This window comes from Dendrobates tinctorius, unplaced genomic scaffold (genome assembly GCF_039654945.1).
Source record: "Dendrobates tinctorius isolate UK_male_01 unplaced genomic scaffold, ASM3965494v1 ptg000243l, whole genome shotgun sequence".
NCBI classification, from domain to species: domain Eukaryota; kingdom Metazoa; phylum Chordata; class Amphibia; order Anura; family Dendrobatidae; genus Dendrobates; species Dendrobates tinctorius.
Window position 1 is genome coordinate 507,949 of NW_027361910.1, and position 21,200 is coordinate 529,148.

At 43.5% G+C, this 21,200-nt stretch overlaps 1 protein-coding gene across 4 annotated transcripts in view; it reads right to left on the bottom strand.

Moving 5' to 3' along the window:
* The window catches only part of EP400 (E1A binding protein p400), a 346,882-nt gene extending 328,017 nt beyond the window's left edge, over positions 1-18,865 (bottom strand). The window contains exons 1-3 of one of the 4 annotated variants that reach the window (XM_073557025.1): positions 18,701-18,865; positions 11,030-12,343; positions 1,533-1,608 (exon numbers count right to left, since the gene is read on the bottom strand). In XM_073557025.1, coding sequence (XP_073413126.1) covers positions 1,533-1,608; positions 11,030-12,304 — 1,351 coding nt within the window. In that variant the 5' untranslated portion in view covers positions 12,305-12,343; positions 18,701-18,865. Of the gene's footprint in view, positions 1-1,532; positions 1,609-11,029; positions 12,344-18,655; positions 18,674-18,700 lie in introns of those variants that run through there. The other 3 variants (XM_073557023.1, XM_073557026.1, XM_073557024.1) reach the window with 3 other exon arrangements.
* Between the last annotated feature and the right edge of the window lie 2,335 nt (positions 18,866-21,200).

Here is a 21,200-nt window from a genome sequence, read left to right on the forward strand (position 1 = left end):
TAGCACCTAACAGTGTATATAGAAGTGATCCGATAGCTTCTACTGCGCATGCGGCGCCATCTTGGAGAAAAATGTTTTTTTTTCTCTAGCAAGATGGCGCCACTGGCGCCTGCGCAATAGCAGCTATCGGATCACCTCTATATACACCGATAGCTGCTACTGCACAGGAGAGCTCCATTATAAAATTGATTTTTTTTTTTTTTTTTAAATATATATGTACTCCTCAGAAAAACCTCAAGCACATTAAATATACATTAAACATGTGATTATGGGTGCAGTGCAGGTGCAGTATGTAAATATATTATGTAAACTTGGGGCAGGTCACTGAGAGATCAGTGACCAGTCAGAAGCCATACACATGAATACCTAAATCAGAGCACCACATAACCCCCCACAGGCCGCCCCGGAGCACGAGCATATTATTAACTCAAAACTGAAAATATAGATTAAACAACCACAAGACAGATTTCATCAACAAAGGTATCATTTTAATCAGTATAACAGCACCGACCTGACACTGTCTGTAGGTTACTGTGCACAATCCTGCTGACAGGTTCCCTTTAAGCCTGATTACTTTTGTTAGAAACAGCAATATTAAAATATTATAGTATATAGTTAAGGCTAATTTCACATTAGCTTTTTTTGCATAGCGCATCGTACGCAATAGAAACGCATGCAAAAAAAAGCATCATGCGTTTTTGCATGGGTTTGCTTTTTACGCGCATTCGTTCTCTAGGGGTTAAAACCTGTGTCTACCCATTTTTACTCCAAAACCGCATGCGCATGATAACACAGACGAACGCATGTCCATGCGCACACCTGCGTTCCGTTATTATATCGCATTCCGTGCGCAAGAGTGCGCATGCGTCTTTTTGACGCCTTTCTGCGGACCCAAAAATGCAACAGGTTGCGTCTAACGCGCCTAGACGCACACCTTGAAAAACCGCATGTGCACAAAAACGCATACGAACACGTGCAAATGCAAGATCATGCGCACGCCATGTTAAACATAGGTACACATGCGCATGGACGTGCACGATGCGCTGCGCAAAAAAACGCTAATGTGAAACCAGCCTAACTGACATTCTTCTGTGAAGCCCAGTCACAGGCTGGGATTCATAGGAGGATCTAACAGAACAGGTCCATCCAACTGCCACAGTAACCAATCAGCACCACGCATGAGTATTGCAGGGAAGGTAATGGAGGCAAAAGAGCATTGAAAAACAGTTCATTTAAATGCTGCTGTTATTGTTTGACAGTGGCATCTAAATGCTTAAATAGCAGAGATCAAAGCATGATTTAGTAGTTACTGTTGCAGGTAGATGCCAGCTGTAGAGCACAGCTAGCATCTGACAGGTTTGGTGTAGGCTCAGCTCCTTTGCCGTCAAGCACTTGAAAATACTAAAAATATGTATGTATGAAAATCAAATATTTTACCTTTCTTGGCAAACAAGCAAACAGATTATGAACAGAGATGCAAAATGTTTATGTTGCTAGCTAAAACTTACACACAAATAATACCAGTATATTACCTGTTTGCACAAAGGAGTCCTGCATCTCCACAACATTCGGAAATTCTGACACAGGGCTGACAGGAACATTTAAAGACTAAAACAAAAAAAAGAAAAAATAAATCACACACTAAAATCTTCAAGACCCAAATCATGTTTCACATTAAATAACAGTTGATAAGTATTTAGAGCAAAAGACAAGATGAAAATCCAGGGATGTGGAATCAGAAAGCCTTTGTCAAATTTCTCTGGAGAATACTTCTCCTTTAGGGATGAGCGAGTATACTCGTTAGGTTTCGGTACTCGGCGAGTAATGCGGTACTCACGGTACTCGAATCCTGGCGAGTAAATTTAACTACTCGCCTCGCAATATTCGGCACAGCCCCCGCACACACACACAGCCCATTACTCGCATTTCCCATAGACTTACATTGGACTCGCTACTCGTTACGAGTACCCGAGTATTAGGAGCTACTCGTAACGAGTACAGCGAGTCCCAGTATTTCACTACTCGCTCATCCCTAATCTCCTTATATCACGATTGATTTCGGACTGCCGATCAATTTGTCCTGCTGGAGATAATGCGTCACCAGAGATGTCTGGCAACGGCTTTCTAATAGAGAATACAAAAACGCTCAGCCGAACAGTCTATGGGACAGCTGGCAGAGATTGCTGACAGCCAACCAACTGTCCGAAGTTTTGTTTGGCTGACAGCCATCTAAGGGCTCTTACCCACGTCCTGAAATTTTCAGCACTGGAAAAACCAGTTCCAGAGAATACGTGTGACAAGCATGTGCTGCAACAGAATCACATGTACCGGTGCCTGGGAATCAGCGGTACAGCTCGCACTGTTCTCCAGCGCCAGGTGCTGATGACAACTCATATCACTGTCCACTTCTTGAACTGCAATCAGCGCTAGCAGGAAAAATGTTGAGAGCTGTATTCAACTGATAACAGCTAAAACAGGCAGCAGCTGAAATTTCTCACGGTGAACTGCGGGGAACTCAGAGCTGAAATCACTGACTTTTTCTCATGGTGCCGAGGTCAACGCAGTTAAGCCTGGCTGGGACCGCCTCAGTAACCCGTTGCTGGTCACTGATGCATCTCATTCCTCAGTGATTCTCAGCCTGGACGGTCGTATCTTAGCATTGTCCAGGTTGAAAATAGTTTATCCCCAGGGGAAGAGTCCTGACGAGAGAATTTGCATATTCCCAGTGCCTTCTGTGATAAGTGAAGAGTCTCCGTGAGCTCAACGATCACTGGATTTTGGCCATTGCAGCTGAAAAGAGGAAATCGGTAAACCGCGCGCCGAATTTGGCTCATTTTTCATCGCTTTGAAATCTCTTTAACAATAACAATATGGAAGAGGCCAGGGGCCATTTGGTGAGCTGCATTTCTTGCTACATGTTCACAGACTTACCAGTGGAAAAGCCAAACTTCACATGCCACAAACGCAAGCTTGTGTCCCTGTTGGAGGAAAAGTTGCAAAATCTCGAAGAGAGGTTAGCTACATTGAAGATCATTAAGGAAGGTGAAGAGTTTGCTAGACAGAGCAGAATTATCTCTTCATGTTACAGAAAGAGAAGAAATTCGAAGTGCACCTGAAGAAACAGAGGAATGGAAACATGTGACCCAGAGAAGCAGGAGGATCGGGAGGCGGTCAGCGCCCATACTGCTAAGGAACCAGTACCAGGCTCTTACGCAGCAGAACAAAGAAATACATCAGGATAAGACTTTGCCCACAAACAGCAACCTTGTACGCCTTCAGAATCCTCCTGGATAGAGAAAGAAAAATGTTGAGAAGAAGAAACGTAGAGTGGTGGTCATAGGGGATTCCCGGTTGAGAGGATCAGAGGCCGCTATCTGCAGACCGGATATAACCTCAAGAGAAATGTGCTGTCTTCAAGGTGCAACTATTAAAGAAGTGTCTGACAGGATATCAGGACTCTTCAGACCTACAGATGACTACCCATTCCTGCTAATCCTGTGGGGACAAATGACACAGCAAGAAACGACCTGGAAACCATCTGCAGTGACTTTGAAAACTTAGGTAAGAAAGTGAAAGAACTGGGAGCGCAGGTGGTCTTCTCTTCCATCCTCCCAGTGGATGGCCATGAAACAAGGAGGTGGAATAAGACTCTGCAGGTGAACAACTGGCTACGTCGATGGTGCTGTCAGCAAGGATTTAGATTTCTGGATCACGGAGTGAATTACCTATACGATGGACTACTTGCTAGAGATGGGGTGCACCTTACGAAGACTGGAAAACATGTATTTGGAAGTCGCCTTGCTACACTCATCAGGAGAGCTTTAAACTAGAACAATGTGGGAAGATAAGCAAAAAGGCCAGAAAAAGCCATACACCTGACAAATGCTATTGAGAACTCTGCTATTGGAAGTGGAAAGGAAGAACAAAGACAAAAGAATCTAAATAATAAAAATATTGGAGAAACTAAAATGTTTCTATACTAATGCACAAAGCATGGGCAACAAACAAGGAGAATTGGAACTACTAACGCAGGAAAAGAAATATGATGTCATTGGAATCACTGAAACCTGGTGGGACAATACACATGATTGGAACACAAGGCTAGAAGGATACAACTTATTTGCTATAAACAGCCTTGATGAACGAGGAGGTGGTGTCGCATTGTATGTTAGAAACGCGTATATCTGCGCAGAGATTGAAGCTTCAGAGACTGGGAGTTCTGTGGAAACTGGGTAAGAATACAAGGACAGAACAATGGAAAGGACACCATTGTAGGCATTTACTACAGGCCGCCTGTGCAAGCTGAAGATATGGATGAACTCTTTATGCATCAAATGGCAAAGTTCTCCAAAAAAAATGGCATAGTTGTTATGAGAGATTTCAACTATCCTGACATTTGTTGGGAATCTCTCTAAGGCAAAACTAAGGGCCCCGTCACACATAGCGATCTCGCTAGCGAGATCGCTGCTGAGTCACAAGTTTTGTGACACAACAGCGATCTCACCAGCGAGATCGCTGTGTGTGACAGCGATCAGTGACCGGCCCCCCTGCCCGTATCGCTGAAGGAAACCGCTGGACATTTCTTTTGTCGCTGGTCTCCCGCTGGCCAGCACGCATCGCTGCGTGTAACAGGCGGGAGACCAGCGATCTGCTGGTAACTAACGTACACATCGGGTATCCAAGGGACATGCGTCCCTTAGATACCCGATGTGTACGTTAATTACCAGCGCGCTGATGCAAGGAGCTGGTAACTAACGTACACATCGGGTATCTAAGGGACGCACGTCCCTTGGATACCCAATGTGTACGTTAGTTACCAGCTCCCTGCATCAGCGCGCTGGTAACTAATGAACACAACGACGCCGAGTGCTCGGGATCGCTGGTCAAGCTGTCTGTGTGACAGCTCACCAGCGATCACATAGCGACTCACCAGCGATCCTGACACGTTGATATCGTTGTCGGGATCACTGGTGACTCGCTATGTGTGACTCCAGCTTAACAGGTCAAGGAAATTCTTATCCTCTCTTGCTGACAACTTTATCTTCCAAAAGATAGGGGAGAAAACAAGGGGAACTGCTACCTTGGATTTAATCCTTATAAACAGGGAGGAAATGGTTGAGGAGGTAAGAGTGACTGGGACCCTAGGAGGTAGCGACCATGCTATTTTAGAATTTTGGATAACTAGAGGAGGAAGACCTGTGAAGACTCAGACGTCAAGGTTGGATTTCAGAAAGGCAGATTTTAAGGGATTCAGAAAGAGAATTGGAGGGATCCAATGGCTGGATATCCTTAAGGACAAAAATGTCCAGGAAGGATGGGAAATCTTGAAAAATGAAATTCTCAAAGCACAATTGTTAACAATTCCGAAAAGAGGGAAGAATAGGAAACATTTAAGGAAACCAGGATGGATGAACACAGAACTTAAGCTCATGCTAAAAAGGAAGAAAGAAATGTTTATAAAATGGAAAGAAGTAGGCATATCTAAGGCTACTTTCACACTTGCGTTGCACAGACCTGCGTCCATCTGCGCACGGCCGCCGCTAAGCTCCGCCCCCTGCCGCACCTTCTCCTGTTAGTTCCGCCTATGGGCATTACGCTGCATGCGACCTGCACACCCTATCTTTAGCATTGGGTACGCAGGTATGCGTTTTCCGGCGCATGCGTCATTTTGACGGTGCGCCAAACGCAACGTGTTGCATTTTGGTGCGCTCAGCGCACCGTCAAAAGGACGCATGCGCCGGAAAACGCATACCTGCGCACGGCCTGCATACCCAATGCTAAAGATAGGGTGCGCAGATCGCATGCAGCATCATGCGCCCATAGGCGGAGCCAACAGGAGGAGGTGCAGCAGGGGCGGAGCTTAGCGGCTGCCGTGCGCAGACTGACGCAGGTCTGTGCAACGCAAGTATGAAAGTAGCCTAAAGAATATAATGCTGTCTGCAGAACTTGCAGGGCACAAATCAGATTATCTAAATCTGACAATGAATTGAGGCTTGCAAGAGACGTCAAAAGCAGTAATAAAGGATTTTGGGGATATGTCAAAAGTAAAAGAAAAGTCAAAGATTCTATAGGATTTTTACAGGATGAAAATGATAAAATGGTAAGACAGGATGTTGAGAAGGCCGAACTTTTAAATTCCCATTTTGCATCTGTTTTCTCTCAGAAAGGAAATGTAACATCAACTATTCTTCACTGTCCTATTAAGGGAATAGAAGAATCCAGGATATCTATAAACAAAGATAGTGAGGAAACACTTAGCTAACCTAAATTAATTCAAGTCTCCAGGTCCAGATGAATTACACCCCAGAGCAATGAAGGAGATAGCAGAAGAAATTTTTGAAGCCCTCTTCATAATCTTTGAAAATTCTTGGAGAACAGGAGAAGTCCCAGAAGACTGGAGAAGAGCAAATGTTGTTCCTATTTTCAAAAAGGGGAAGAAGGTGGACCCAGGCAACTATAGGCCGGTGAGTCTGACTTCTATACCAGGAAAGATCTTTGAACAAATTATTAAACAACATGTATGTCAGTACCTGGATAAGAATGAAGTAATTAAACAGAGTCAGCATGGGTTTGTAACTAATAAGCTATGTCAGACTAATTTAATTTCCTTCTATGACAGAATCACTGATTGGGTGGATCAGGGAAATGCTGTAGATATAGTATATCTTGACTTCAGCAAAGCATCTCACACAATCCTTTTTGAAAAAATGGCTAAGTATGGAATGGACAAGGCAACTGTTAGGTGGATTCATAACTGGCTTAGTGATAGGACCCAAAGAGTGGTCGTAAATGGCTACACATCCAGTTGGAAGAATGTCTCAAGTGGGGTAACACAGGGCTCTGTACTGGGCCCTGTATTGTTCAACATCTTTATCAACGATTTAGATGAAGGATCTGAGGGTAAACTGATTAAATTTGATGATGACACAAAGCTAGGAGGGATAGCTAATACTAGAGAAGAGAGAGAGAAATTCAAAAAGATATAAATAAACTGGAGCAGTAGGCAACAACTAACAATAGTTTTTAACAGGGAAAAATGCAAAGTACTACATCTGGGCAATAAAAATGAAAAAGCATATACAGAATGGGAGGAATAGGGCTAAGCAACAGCACATGTGAAAAAGACTTGGGTATACTAATAGATCATAAACTGAACATGAGTCAACAGTGTGATGCAGCAGCAAAAAAGGCAAATGCCTTTCTAGGATGTATTAACAGAAGCATACAGTCTAGATCACGTGAAGTTATTTTTGCCCTCTACTCCTCTTTGGTCAGACCTCATCTGGAATACTGTGCCCAGTTTTGGGCACCAGATTTTAAAAAAGACATCAACAAACTGGAGCAAATTCAGAAAAGAGCGACCAGAATGGTGACCGGTCTGCAAACCCAGTCTTATGAGGAAAGGTTGCAGGATTTGGGAATGTTTAGCTTGCAGAAGAGAAGACTGGGAGGAGACTAAATAGCTGTCTACAAATATCTCAAGGGCTGTCACATTGTAGAAGGATCATCTTTCTTCTTATTTGCACAAGGAAAGACTAGAAGCATTGGGATGAGACACAGATTAGATATTAGAAAAAACTTTTCGACAGTTAGAGTGATCAATGAGTGGAACAGGCTGCCACGAGAGGTGGCGAGTTCTGCTTCAATAGATGTCTTCAGAGGCTGGACAGACATCTGTCTGGAATGATTTAGCGAATCCTGCTTTGAGCAGAGGGTTGGACCAGATGGCCCAGAAGGTCCCTTCCAACTCTACAATTCTATGAATTATGGCGTGGGACAGACCGACGGACAGGTGAAGGATATGGTTGTTTTTTTTATTTTTGTATTATTACGGAAGATGAGGTATCCAATAGAATGGGTGTTAGGCGAGTATAACTGTTATTTTTAAATAAAAAAGGAACTTGCTGTGTGTTTATTTACAATAGAACAATGGGATTAGTAATGGAGGTGTCTTGTGGACGCTTCTCCATTACTAATCAGTAGGCTAATTGTCACCAGACAATACTAAGGTGACATCAACCCCACAAAAATCCAGCTGTGCCTCCATAGCTGGACAGAGAAACATTGCACTCAATAAAAAGACGTCACAACAGACCACACCATGTGAAGTCCAAGTGACATCCATAGACTGGACAGAATTTTAAAGGAGCTTTAATCCCTTCATGACATGCGCCATACTAGTACCGCGCATGTCATGTCTCCCCCCCCTTTGATGTGGACTCCAGCGCTGAACCCACAGCTTTTCCGGCACATGTCAGCTGTCTTGAACAGCTGAAATGTGCTCGGAAGAGCAGTGGGTGGAATCTCGATCCACTCGTGGATGTTAACCCGTTAAATGCCACTGTGAAACTCTGACAGCGGCATTTAATGCGTACTTCCGGCAATGGTGCCGGAAATCCACCCATTGGTAACCTCCGTCCCGTGATCGCGGGTCACCGATGGGTCGGAATGACAACCAGAGGTCTCCAGGAGACCTCTATGATTTTCAATGCCGGATTGCTATGAGCGCCTCCGGTAGTCAATGCTCAAAGCAAGTCAGCAATTCTGCTACATACAGGTGATCTGATCATCACCAGTATGTAGCAGAACCGATCAGGTTATGGCAGCTTCTAGTCTCCCATCGAGAATACTGAAGCCCCCTTTCGCCTAATTCAAAATAAAACAAAAAAAAAGTCAAATATACACATATTTTGCAGTGCCGCGTTCAGAATCGCCCGACCAAAATAAAAAAAAGAATTAACCCGATCACTAAACGGTGTAAAGAGAAAAAAATTCAAAACAGCAGAATTACATTTTTTTGGTCACAACATTGCATTAAAATACAATAACGGGCAATCAAAAGATCGTATCTGCACCAAATATCAATAAAAACGTCAGCTCGGCAAGCAAAAAATAAGCCCTCACCCAACCCAAGATCATGAAAAATGGAGATGCTACGGGTCTCAGTCAGTTTTAGCATTTGGTGAACATGGTAATAGCAATATCCAAAAAGATTGCTGTAGAATTGCACTTTTCTTTTGCAATTTCACCATACAATATGGTAAAACCAATTAATTGTGTTGTTCAAAAGTACAACTCGTCCCGCATAAAACAAGCCCTCACATGGCCATATTGACAGAAAATTAAAAAAAAAAAGTTATGGAGTTATGGCTCTGGGAAGAAGGGGAGCAAAAATCAGAAAAGCAAAAACGAAAAAGGGCTGCGACGTAAAGGAGTTAAAGCTTGTTTGAGGTGAAGGAGGTAAGTGGAAGATGCCTAGCCTAATTTAGAATGCTGGTAGTGGTGGTGGCACACCTGCCAGATAGTGTGGCTGCTTCTAAATTGGCAAACAAGGAAAATCCAATAAGGCACATGCTCATTACACTTTCCCTATCCAATTTTTTTTTCTTTACACATGCCCAGCACAGTCCATTCCTAGATTTTTTTTTTTTTTTTAAACTTTACCCGCATAGCCTGCATATTCAGAACCTAGACAAAAACATAAGGGGCGTTCCAGCTGATAATTTTTTCCATAAAGCAAGAAATTTTAAAATAGTACAGCGGCTTACTCCTCAAGAGCAGATGGATGTGCTATGAGGCACTGAGATACCAGCTACGCGTTTCGACCCTGCATGGGTCTTTATCACCATGCAGGGTCGAAACGCGTAGCTGGTATCTCAGTTCCTCATAGCACATCCATCTGCTCTTGGAGTAAGCCGCTGTACTATTTTAATTTTTTCAATAAAGCAAGAAATTTTATCAGCTGGAACGCCCCTTATGTTTTTGTCTACTATCAACTATCATTGGGTCCAGACGAGGTTCCGTGCTGTGGCTGGTGAGCTGGCTAGGGCTTTTTTAGCCCATTTTTTCTATTTGTGCATATTCAGGACCTACTCTTATGTGTAAAAGACCAATACAGTGACATTACTAAGGCACTAGCAGAAATAAGACTAGACACTGATTCTCACTGACATGTTAGAAGTGCAGTGCCATATGTACAACCCTAGGCTATAGTTGTGCACTAATGCACTTTATGCTACACTGCGCTATATTTTGATAAATCCATGTTCCCACATGAGATAGCTGATATAATATAATAGGATATATACCAATTGTAAATGGTACATCTTATACATACCCTTTTTGTGTTACTCTGATTTGATATAATTTCTATATTATTTTTGGATCAATAAACTTAAAAAATAATAAAAAAAAAAAAAAAAAAAACACTTTTCGGATCTTTTTGTGATTTATACAATCTGAAGGGTTTTTTTGTGCTAGTATAGTAATCTGCAGTAAATTCTATTGAAACCAACCCATCACTTTCTAGATATTAAACAAAAATGGATAGGTAGGCTCAAGTCACCTCTCTACATAGCAATACGTTTAATTATCTCAATGTCTCAGCCCATGTAGATCTGCTGTGTTTACAGTTCAAGCGAAGGGGGATGTGATTTCATGAAATCTCAGTCACTGTGCATTTGAAGTTGTTGAACTGTGCTTTTTGGTGCATCTTTTTCTTATAGGTATGCATTTTTATCTGCAGGATCCATCATTTCTGCATTATAAACGCATAAAGAAATGCTGCTTCAAATCTGAAACAAATAAGCTTTTTCCAGACATCTGCAGGAAAAAAGCAGTGAAAAATTGCATTTTTTTGCAAATCAGAACATGGCCTTTAGATTAAGATAGTTCCACGTTATTCTTTTTTCTTGTGAAAAATACCAGACCATTTTTTATCAATGTGATGAATTCCATGTTTACCAATTTTTGGTCCATGTGCCATTTTTACCATCTGTTATGCTCACATGTTAAAAAAAAAAAAAAAGAACCCAACTGTGGAGATTTCCCAAGGTTCTAAATGCAACACGTGAAAGAAAAAAAAAAGCACAAACACGTTTTTTTTTTTTGTTTATGGACCCATTCAAAATATCTACAATAAAAGAGTGGTGTGTGAACAGGTCCATGGACTATAAAGGAAAAATATTCGATGTGGAAAACTCGGCTGTGTGAATGGGGCCTTACTCTGGCACAGAAAGATATATCATACCTGCATAGTGATGACAACAGGGCTCTTTTCCACTTCTTCCTCCTCCATTTCTAGATCTAAATCACTCTGTCTTAAAAAAGTTTGTAGCAAAAGTGTAGGCTTCTTTTTGAAAGCTAAGAAATCCATCATGTTCCCTTGACAGTGTTGTAAAAAGAACAGCTCCGTCAGCGAATCTCTGTAGATTTCCTTAAGCATTTTCATGGCTTTGTGATGATGCTCCAAGCACTGTTTCCTCAAGCAAGCATCTTCAGCAGTTGCTGGTGGAATCTCCTCAACCTTCTTGGCTTGTTTTAGCTTGTTCATTGTTGAACTTAGAGGAAGACTGGACAGTCCCTGAGCAGCAACAGTTCGAGATGGACTTGTGGGTGTTTGTTGTGCTATCCCAAAAGCAGAAGCACCAGCGATCATTCCTCCAGATGTTCGGTCAAAGCTTATAGTCTTGCCCAGCTGCTGGCCATGAAGAACTTGCTGTTGCTGAATAAACTGTCCTTGAATAATACTGCCTATCTGTGTTGGTATATTGGTGGTAGTTATGTGACCTGCACTAGCGGTGTTCTGTGATCCAAACTGATGCACGGGACCAACAGTCTGTGAATTGGAGTGCAACAGTGTATGGGTCTGGACTGGTGTGGAAGTTCCTGATGGAAGATGCACTTGCGTGCCAGGTGCAATCTGAGTAATTCCAGATCCCTCTTGAAATACAAAATGTCCGGTACTTGATGAACCAAGACTTAGTTGCCTCACCAACAAACCTGCATCTACGAATCCAGGTGTGCTGGCCTGGTTACACATTCCCAAGCTGGATCCAGCAGTGGTGGCTCTTACTCCCTGTAATGCTTGAATGGGCACAGCACTGGGCTGTGTAGGACTTTGTGTCTGGACCTGCTGAGATATTGGGGATGTAACCTGAATATATGATGGAGACCCATGCTCAAAGCGGCGTGACTGGGAACTGAACTGGAATCCAGGGGAGGCAGGATTTGCTATTGGCAGTGATGCGAGTGTTATCTGCTGGTTTCCTGCCACCACTTGCCCCACATTCTGTAGAGTAATGTTCACATTCTGTCCAGCAACTGGATTTCTACTCATTATGAGTTGCTGTATTTGGTAACCGGGTGACTGAGGTCCAGGAGAATTGATTGCTTGTGCAAATGCTGGTGAAGGTGACTGAGGTGTTGCTTTTGAAGTTTTTTGTTGGTCGCCATCATTCCCTGAGCCGCTTTTCGTTGGCTGAGATTGATTGTGAGTATCTAGGGGACTGTTACCATGGGGCATTATAACCCCACCCCCCAGCCAGATTTTCACGATATGATCCTAAAGAAAAAAAAAACAGAGATAAGTTATAATAATGGTATTGTTGTTAGGTTTTATTTCAGAAAGTAAAAACTCAAAGAGTTACTGAACAGTATAATAACATTTTCAATAATCACGTTATGTTTGTTGCACTGCTGCAGTATTACTAAAGGCTGTGTGAAAAGTACAGGTGAAACTCGTGTTTTTTAGGTGGTTCAATTGTAGCTAAAAACTACATTTCAAAATTGTGAGTTAATTACAATCACTACCACTATGGGCACAGGCATCCTAAAAAAAAAGTGCCTGGATGCAGAGATCAGCATGGCAAAGACAACCCAAAGTAAGATTCACACGTAGTGTTTCAATGCATTTTTCCTAGCGTCTACTCCCCACCCGGCATTATGACGTGAAATCGAGAATTTTCCTCTAAAATATTGCTAAAAATAATTATCTAACATTAGTGGGCCATGGACCACGATGTACTGAAATACTGAGCCTCAGAACAGAGTCTCCCAAAATCAAAACATTTGTTTTCATAATGAAAACGACTTAACAATTAAACATTTGGTTCTGAAATGTACATTACTTCCAACCTGGGTAATTAATAAGAAATTATTGATATTTGTGTATAAAGCACCGTAAGCTTCTTTGAGATTATGTAAACTTAACTCCTGCTACAGGAGAGTAGTAATAGGTTATGGCCTCATAAAACATCAGGTTTTTACCACGCAAGGAAAATAAATAGACTGTTTTTCATCAGTGTGTTATCCATTCTTCATCCATTTTTAGTCAAAGTCCGATTCCACCATCAGTGTGACATCCGTTTTACTCATATGGGGAAAAAAAAATATGAACTTCTCTATTAGACAGTAAACACAGACAGCACTCAAAGAGATAGATGGCATCCAAGTGTTGTCTTGTTTTTAATGGGTTATTTTAGTACACAAATCATATCAAAATTGGACTCCTGTGTTTTTTGTTTCTTTTTTAAATGGACATGTGAATATACCCATAGACTGTTGAACGAGACCTAAAGATATAGGGTCTGTCCCATATTTTCAACTGTGTGTGAACATCTGCAATGTTACTAGATCAGTAAGATACAACTGCGAGTGTTGCAAAACAAAAAAAAAAAAAAGGGGGAAAAGAAACATTATCCAAAGCTGTATCTTTATCAGGACTGTAGAGTCATAAACAAAAGCTCCTACTCCTTAAATAGACAATCAGTAGTAACAAATGTTTGGCCACATTCACAGTTCAGTATTTGATCAGTATTTTACCTCAGTATCTGTAAACCAAAACCAGGAGTGGAACAATCAGAGGAAAAGTATAATAGAGACATGTCACCACTTCTGTATTTATCACCCACTCCTGGTTTTGGCTTACAGATACTGATGTAAAATACTGAATGTGTGATCGTGGCCTTATATAGGTATTCTTAACTAAAGATGCATTAACATTGGCCAACCCAAGCCGAACGGCTGACGATCAATTACATAGAAGCTGATTCACACTTGCTTAATAATCTGTTTAGACCGCCAACTGCACTTTCATATACACAGACAGCTCCTCAGTGGAGCATTATATGGGCATAAGCTGTCACTGTTCTCAGAAGCACATGCCCAGCATGGACTATCTAGCACTAGGGTCGGTGCACATGACATTTTTTTCAGGTGAATTCCACTCTGAAAACTGCATACAAAGCACTCAAATACGTCCTGCATCTTGGTGTCAGTCTCCAGTAGGCGTACACACCCCAAAAGTTATGCATGGTAGAGAACACGTTTGCTCCGTCGGTACCATTATCATCTATGGCCCCGTCGCCACATATTCCCAAATCTCATTTTGCAGGGGTTTGGATGTAAGCCTTGACTGGGCTATTGAACGGGTGCATGTGAAAGCATCATTAACCATAGAAATCTGTGAAAAATCACTGCCAGCATACATGTGTGCAGTACATTTTTAACACTGTAATGGGTAAAAGATGAAACGTGGTGATTTTTCTGGTATGTAAAAAAAAAAAAAAAAAAATGGTCTGATGTCTAAATGAGGCCCTAGAGCAGTGCTTCCCAAACTCCAGTCCTCACGGACCTCAACAGGTCATGTTTTCAGGATTTCCTTAGTATTTCACAGGTGATGGAAGTCTCATGAAGGCATCAGAAATTCTCTCACATGTGTAACACTATGGAAATCCTGAAACATGACCTGTTGGGGTCCACAAGGACTGGAGTTTGGGAACCACTGCCCTAGAGTGACAGAAGATTAAGTAAATCAACATTTCTAAATTCTTATGAACATCATTTTGGTGCTAGAGTTGATATATGTTTAACAAGTCACCAACCAAGATCAGTGTAAATGAAGTTTATTAACTGAATATAAATCAAGCTTTTAACTCAGATCATTCTAAAGGGGGTTTTACACTAAGCGATATCGCTAGCAATATCGCTAAAACGTCACTGGTTTTGTGACGTTATAGCGATATTGCTAGCGATATCGCTATGTGTGATACTTACCAGCGACCGGCTCCCCCGCTGTCCATCGCTGATCGCGTGAGAATGTCCGGCTCCATTTCTCGTCGGGCGCTTCCTGCTGAGACTTCCTGCTGTGACGACGAGCGACGCTGGACGCGGGCGGGAGGACGTCTGGATCGCTGTGTGTGAATGGTAAGTATCGTGCGCTGCGTCGCTGCTGCATCGCTGTGAGATCTTTCTGTATGAAAGCTCACTAGCGATCATTTAGCGATGCACCAGCGATCCTGACCGGGTGGGATCGCTGGTCAGATCGCTGGTGCATCGCTAAATGTAAAAGGGCCTTAAGGCCATGTGCACACGTTAAAGGGAAGCTGTCAGCAGTAACCTACAGGCAGTGTCAGGATGGTGCTGTTATACTGATTAAAATGATACCTTGGCTTATGAAATCTGCCTTGTGGTTGTTGTTTAATGTTTATTTGTAGCTTTAGTTAATGGGATTCATGTGGTCTGGGGCGGCCTGTGGGGGGGCTGTGGTTCTCTGCTTATGTATTCATCCTTTTGGCTTATGACAGGTCACTGATCCTTCACTGACCTGCCTCCTAGTTTACATACTGCACATAATAATGTTGGCTTTGAAAGAAAAATTTTACTTCAGCAAGATGGCATCGGCGGCATCATATGAGCAGTACCATCTATTGCTTGCTGATTTTGTTGGAGGAAAAACATTTTTTGCTGAAGTAACGAATTTTTTGGATACAAGACGCACTTTTTTCCCAAAAATTTTTTAAGGAAAATGGGGGGGGGGTCTTATAGTTGGAATTTACGGTACTTACACTTGGCGTGGTGGCAGCAGGAATCAGACGATTCTTCTAGTGGTCCTGGTCCAACACTGCACGGTGATGATGGTGCAGCGGTGCAAGGGGCTCCGACGACATTTTCTACAAGCCCGGAGCCCCGCATTTCTATTGCCTCAATGCAGTGACCTCATCTCCTGAGATCTTGTTGTCGAGATCTCAATCTGCGCACACGCCACCTCCAGTGGCCATTTCCCGGTGGCCACAGCATCGAGGCAATAGAAGTGTGGGGGCTCCGGGCTTTCAGAAAATGTTGCTGGAGCCCCCAACACCACCGCACCATCATTACCCTGCAGTGTCGGATATCAGAAAATGTCGCCGGAGCCCCCCACACCACCGAACCTGCCGCACCAGGCTGGGATGGGAGCGAGATCATCGCCCTGCAGCATCGGACCACTGGGAGAATTGCCAGACTCCTGCTGCCACAGCACTGCTGATTCCGCTCCCCTGGGTAAGCTGAATTCAGGACTGTAACAGGACCCTTTTGACGCAGTAATTTTTTTTCCCCATTGTCAGAGCTCAGAAGGGAAGGAGTACCGTTTGACTTTTTCAATGCAGAATTGGCTGGAATTGAGATTGGACGCCATGTCGCTTGGAAGAGCCCCTGGTGTGCCTAAACAGTGAAAAAACCCCACAAGTGACACTATTTTGGAAACTAGACCCCCTTAAGGAACTTATCTACAGTAGATGTATGGTGAGCACTTTGAACCCCCAAGTGCTTCACAGAAGTTTATAACGCAGAGCAGTGAAAATAAAAATAATCACTTTTTTTTTTTTCTTCAAAAATAATAATTTAGCCCGCTATGTTTTATTTTCTCAAGGGTAACAGGAGAAATTGGACCACAAAAGTGGTTCTGCAAGTTGTCCTGAGTACGATGATACCCAATATGTGGGGGGGGAACCACTGTTTGGGCGAATGGGAGAGCTTGGAAGGGAAGGAGTGCCATTTTGGAATGCAGATTTTGATGGAATGGTCTGCGGGCGCCATGTTGCGTTTTCAGAACCCCTGATGTGCCTAAACAGTACAAACCCCCCACAAATGACCCCATTTTGGAAACTAGACCCCTGAAGGAGCTTATCTAGATGTGTGGTCAGCACTTTGAACCCCCAAGTGCTTCACAGTTTATAACGCAGAGCCGTGAAAAAGTCTTTTTTTTTTTTCCACAAAAGTGATTTTTTTAGCCCCCAATTTTTTTTTATTTTCCCAAGGGTAACAGGAGAAATTAGACCCCCAAAGTTAGTAAATAGTGGAAACCCCTCAATTCTTGCTCCAACCCTAATCCCAACACACCCTTAACCCTAATCCCAACCCTAATCCTAATTCGCCCTAACCCTAGCCTTAACCCTAATGGAAAAAAAAATATTTTCTTTATTTCATTATGTATGCCTAACTAAGGGGGTGATAAATGGGGGGGTTATTTACTATTTTTTTCATTTTGATCACCATGATAATTTATCATAGTGATCAAAATGAATGAAATCTGCCAGTCGGCAGATTTGCGGCGGGCGCACTGCGCATGCGCCCGCCATTTTCTTCCGGATCCAAGATGGTGGCGCCTACCGGAGGACGCCGGCGGGACAGAGGACCACCGGGAGGGAATCCAGGACCACCGGGAGGTACAGGGTGGGGGGGGGAAATCGGGGACCCTATTTCTCTCTCCTCTGATGTGCGATCACATCAGAGGAAAGAGAAATTAAAAGCAAAATTGCGCCTTTTTTTGCGTTCGCTGTTATAGGGTTAATAACGGCGATCGCAAAAGTGGGGTCGGTAAAAACCGACCCGATTCATGTTCTCTGGGGTCTCGGCTACCCCCGGCAGCTGAGACCCCAGAAAAAATCAGACACTGGGGGGCGCTATTTACTTACTCCACAGCGCCGTGAATTAACGGCGCTGTGGTTTAAGTACCCTTAATTACCGCCATTAAAAGGCGTATCGGCGGTCATTAAGGGGTTAAACAACAACCACAAGACGGATTTCATCACACAAGCTATCATTGTAATCAGTATAACGGCGCCGACCTGACACTGTCTGTAGGTTACTGTGCACAATCATGCTGACAAATTCACTAAGTAGTTGGGAAGGTTTTTCTTAAATCAGTATTTAAAAGTCAAAACCAGGAGTGGGTGATAAATGCAGAAGTGGTGACGTGTTTCTATTATACTTTTCCACTCTTGGTTTTGGCTTACAAATACTGATGTAAAATACTGAATGTGTGAACATGGCTTAATATGTGAACACAACCAGAGCCATAAACTCCTATGAGGCCAAGACACGTTATAAATTGTAATCCTGCGGTATATAGCAACTACACATGACATTAACAGGAATGAAAACAGCCCTATCAATCCAGTGTATTCATACACAATGCTGCACTGCTACATCCAGCAGATCCCTCAAGGGATCATGTGCACATATGACCTGATACAGAGGAAAATAATGTCCACGGAGAAGGAGCCAGCACATGAGACGCTACATAGGAGCAAAGGAGTTATATATATATATATATATATATATATATATACACACACACACACACACACACACACAGTACATGACAGAAACTAGTAAATATAGGAAGCGTGTATAAACAGTAAACAGAAGTGATGTCAATTGTACACTATATATATATATATATATATACAGACAGTACATGACAGAGGGGAGAGAGATAAGTGACCTCCATGTAGAAATAGCGCCACACACAGCAATAACAGGGCACTACATGGAGAGAACTATACAGAAATAGGAATAAACTGCAGGTAGAACAGCAGCTCCATAGGAAGCCCCTGTGTGCTCTCTACAGCCCCCCCAGACACGGGAGAGCGCCCCCCACACCGAGCTCCCAGGCCGCAGTCTGGGTGTGAGCGCACACATTGAGGAAGCGCCGCACACACGTTGTTAGTTTTGTAGGAAGTTCCACCCCTCGCCACAGCCTGGGCCTCACGGCTCTCATGAACCGCTGCCGGCTCATAGAGCGTCCACATGCCGGTCTCCCCGCCACACTCACCCCTCGCTCCGCTCCGGCCGTAATTCCCCCTCCCGCTATACTCACAAAAGGCAGTCAGCGGCTGGACAAGATCCTCCGCTCACGGCGGCCGGGAGAGGCCAATTCTAGAGAATGAATGCCCCGCGCCGCCGCTAGAGGCCGCTGTATGGTGGATGGTTCCGTTGTCTTGGCGATGCTGTTCCCCGTAGTTCCTGTGGGGGGCACTTCTTCACCAGTGAGAGCAGCGCGTCGGCTCCGGACGCTCCAGTTTTCTTGCAATGTCTCTTTGTCTTTGATGCCTCTGTAGTAGCCGGTCCTCGCAGACAATAGCCCGTATTAACCCTTGCTGCTGGGGCCGGCTCCAGGCTTCCGCGGCGTTGCCACAAGAGGAGTCTGTCTAAAACGAGACCATGCACTGAGGCCGTGTTCTCCTGTGCGGTGGCAAAACGCTGCGTTTTGTGGTGTGTTTCTCTGCAGATATCTGCCGCACTGTATGTATCATGTGCTCTGATGACATTTGCTGCAGTTTAGGGCCTGTTCATACGGTGCTTCATGTGCAGCGTTCTTTTGCAGGGGTCTTGTTCCTCCACACCACTTTTGGAAACAAGTATATAGCGTCCCCGACTGGTGAAAATGCCATGTGCCCAGCTGTATATGACGCCTGACACCTTGTGGCATCGCTGCCGATCACTCAGGGCTGATTAACCCTTTAGATTCCGCTGTCAAGCGCGAGACTGGCGTTGAGCCGATTTAGGCTACGTTCCCACGATGAGTCTTTGCGTATTTTATTTACACAGTGTAACCTGACCTGCGGCGCGGGTTATATATCCGCAACATGTCAATGTCTCTTGCCGGTACGCGGAGTTTTCTGTGCGGGTTTTCCCCATACACTTGCATTAGATCCAAAGAGAACAAAAAAACGTGCAATAGAAATCACAGAAAGCTGCTTTGCCACTAAAAACGCAGCTTTTGTGTAGAAATAAAAAAAAGTACACATAACGGGTATCGCCAGAGCCGGACTGGCCATCTGGCAATCCTGGCAAATGCCAGAAGGGCCTGTCTGGTCACGGGCCGCATTGCCTGCTATGTAGTTAACAGAATCGGTGATCTCAAGACACCCATACTGTTTAGAGCTGTGACGTAGCACCAAGCCGCTGACTCCATCACTTACCCCAGCAGCCACGGGTATCATTAGAAATATTTGTCTTGTAGTACATCTTGCTTTCCTCCATGCAGGGTAATATTAGTAATATATCCCATCTGGTGATGGGGGACGGGGACAGCATGGGCCTGTGTGATTGCAAATGCCAGGGCTGAATTTCAGTGCCGGTCCGTACCTGGGTATCACCATGTGCGGACTGATCCAAACTGTACAATTGTCCTACTACTTCATACGGTGACCACCGTAAAAAAAAAAACCTCCAAAAATGTAACTTTTTTTATTACACTGGCACTCAAAACAATTGAATAAAATACATTTAAAAAGTCAATGTAAAAAAAAAATTATATAGGAAAACAAGCCCTCATATGACTGTCAGGTAAAAAAATTAAAAAGGTGCAGCTCTCAGTATATGGCGATGCAAAGACAAATACATTAGTAAAATATTATTTTAGCGTACAAGGAAAACAATGTTAAAAAAAAACTGAATTACTGTTTTTTGTTCATTCTACATCCGAAAAAAAAATCTGAAAAAGAAACACAAAAAATGTTATGCACCCCAAATGGGTACAAATGAAAACTTCTATTTTTCTTGCCAAAAATAAGCCCTCATATCGGTCTAAGAATATGGCAACTATTTTTTTTTTATTTAAAAAAAAAAGCAATTAAAGTGCATGAAAGTAGCAATACATGCAAAATCTATATGGATGGTATTGTTATAATTGCACTGACACAAAGAATAAAGCCGTCTTATCATACCGCTTGATGAATGGCATAAAAATTTAAAAAAAAACTTCTTTTACTGCTGGTTATTTCTTAATTCTGCCTCCAAAAAATGGGAATAAGGCTTGGTTCACAATTATCATGCGCTCTCCACTGAGCACTTATATTGGGGTTTCTATGTGGATCCCCAAAAAATGTGATTTAGGCCGGGATCACTCACGCGAGAAACTCGGACGAGACTCGCATCTTAATACCCAACACTGCTGCTGGCACTCAGATCGGAGCGTGCGGCTGCTTAGAAATATATGCAGCCGCTCGCTCCGCTCCCGAGTGCCGGCGGCAGTGCCGGGTATTAAGATGCGAGATTCGTACGAGTTTCTCGCATGTGTGATCCCGGCCTTAAGGCCCCATCACACATAAAGATGCACCAGCGATCCCGACAACTATACGACCTTGTCAGGATCGCTGGTGCATCGCTACATGATCGCTGGTGAGCTGCCAAACAGGCAGCTTCACCAGCGATCAGCACCAGCGAGGACGCTGGTATCTAAGGTAAATATCGGGTTATTAAGCGGCGCACGTCACTTAGTTACCCGATGTGTACCTTAGAAACCTGCGTGCTCGCGCCGGGAGCTGCCAGTACGCAGGTTTCTAAGGTACACATCGGGTAACTAAGTGACGTGC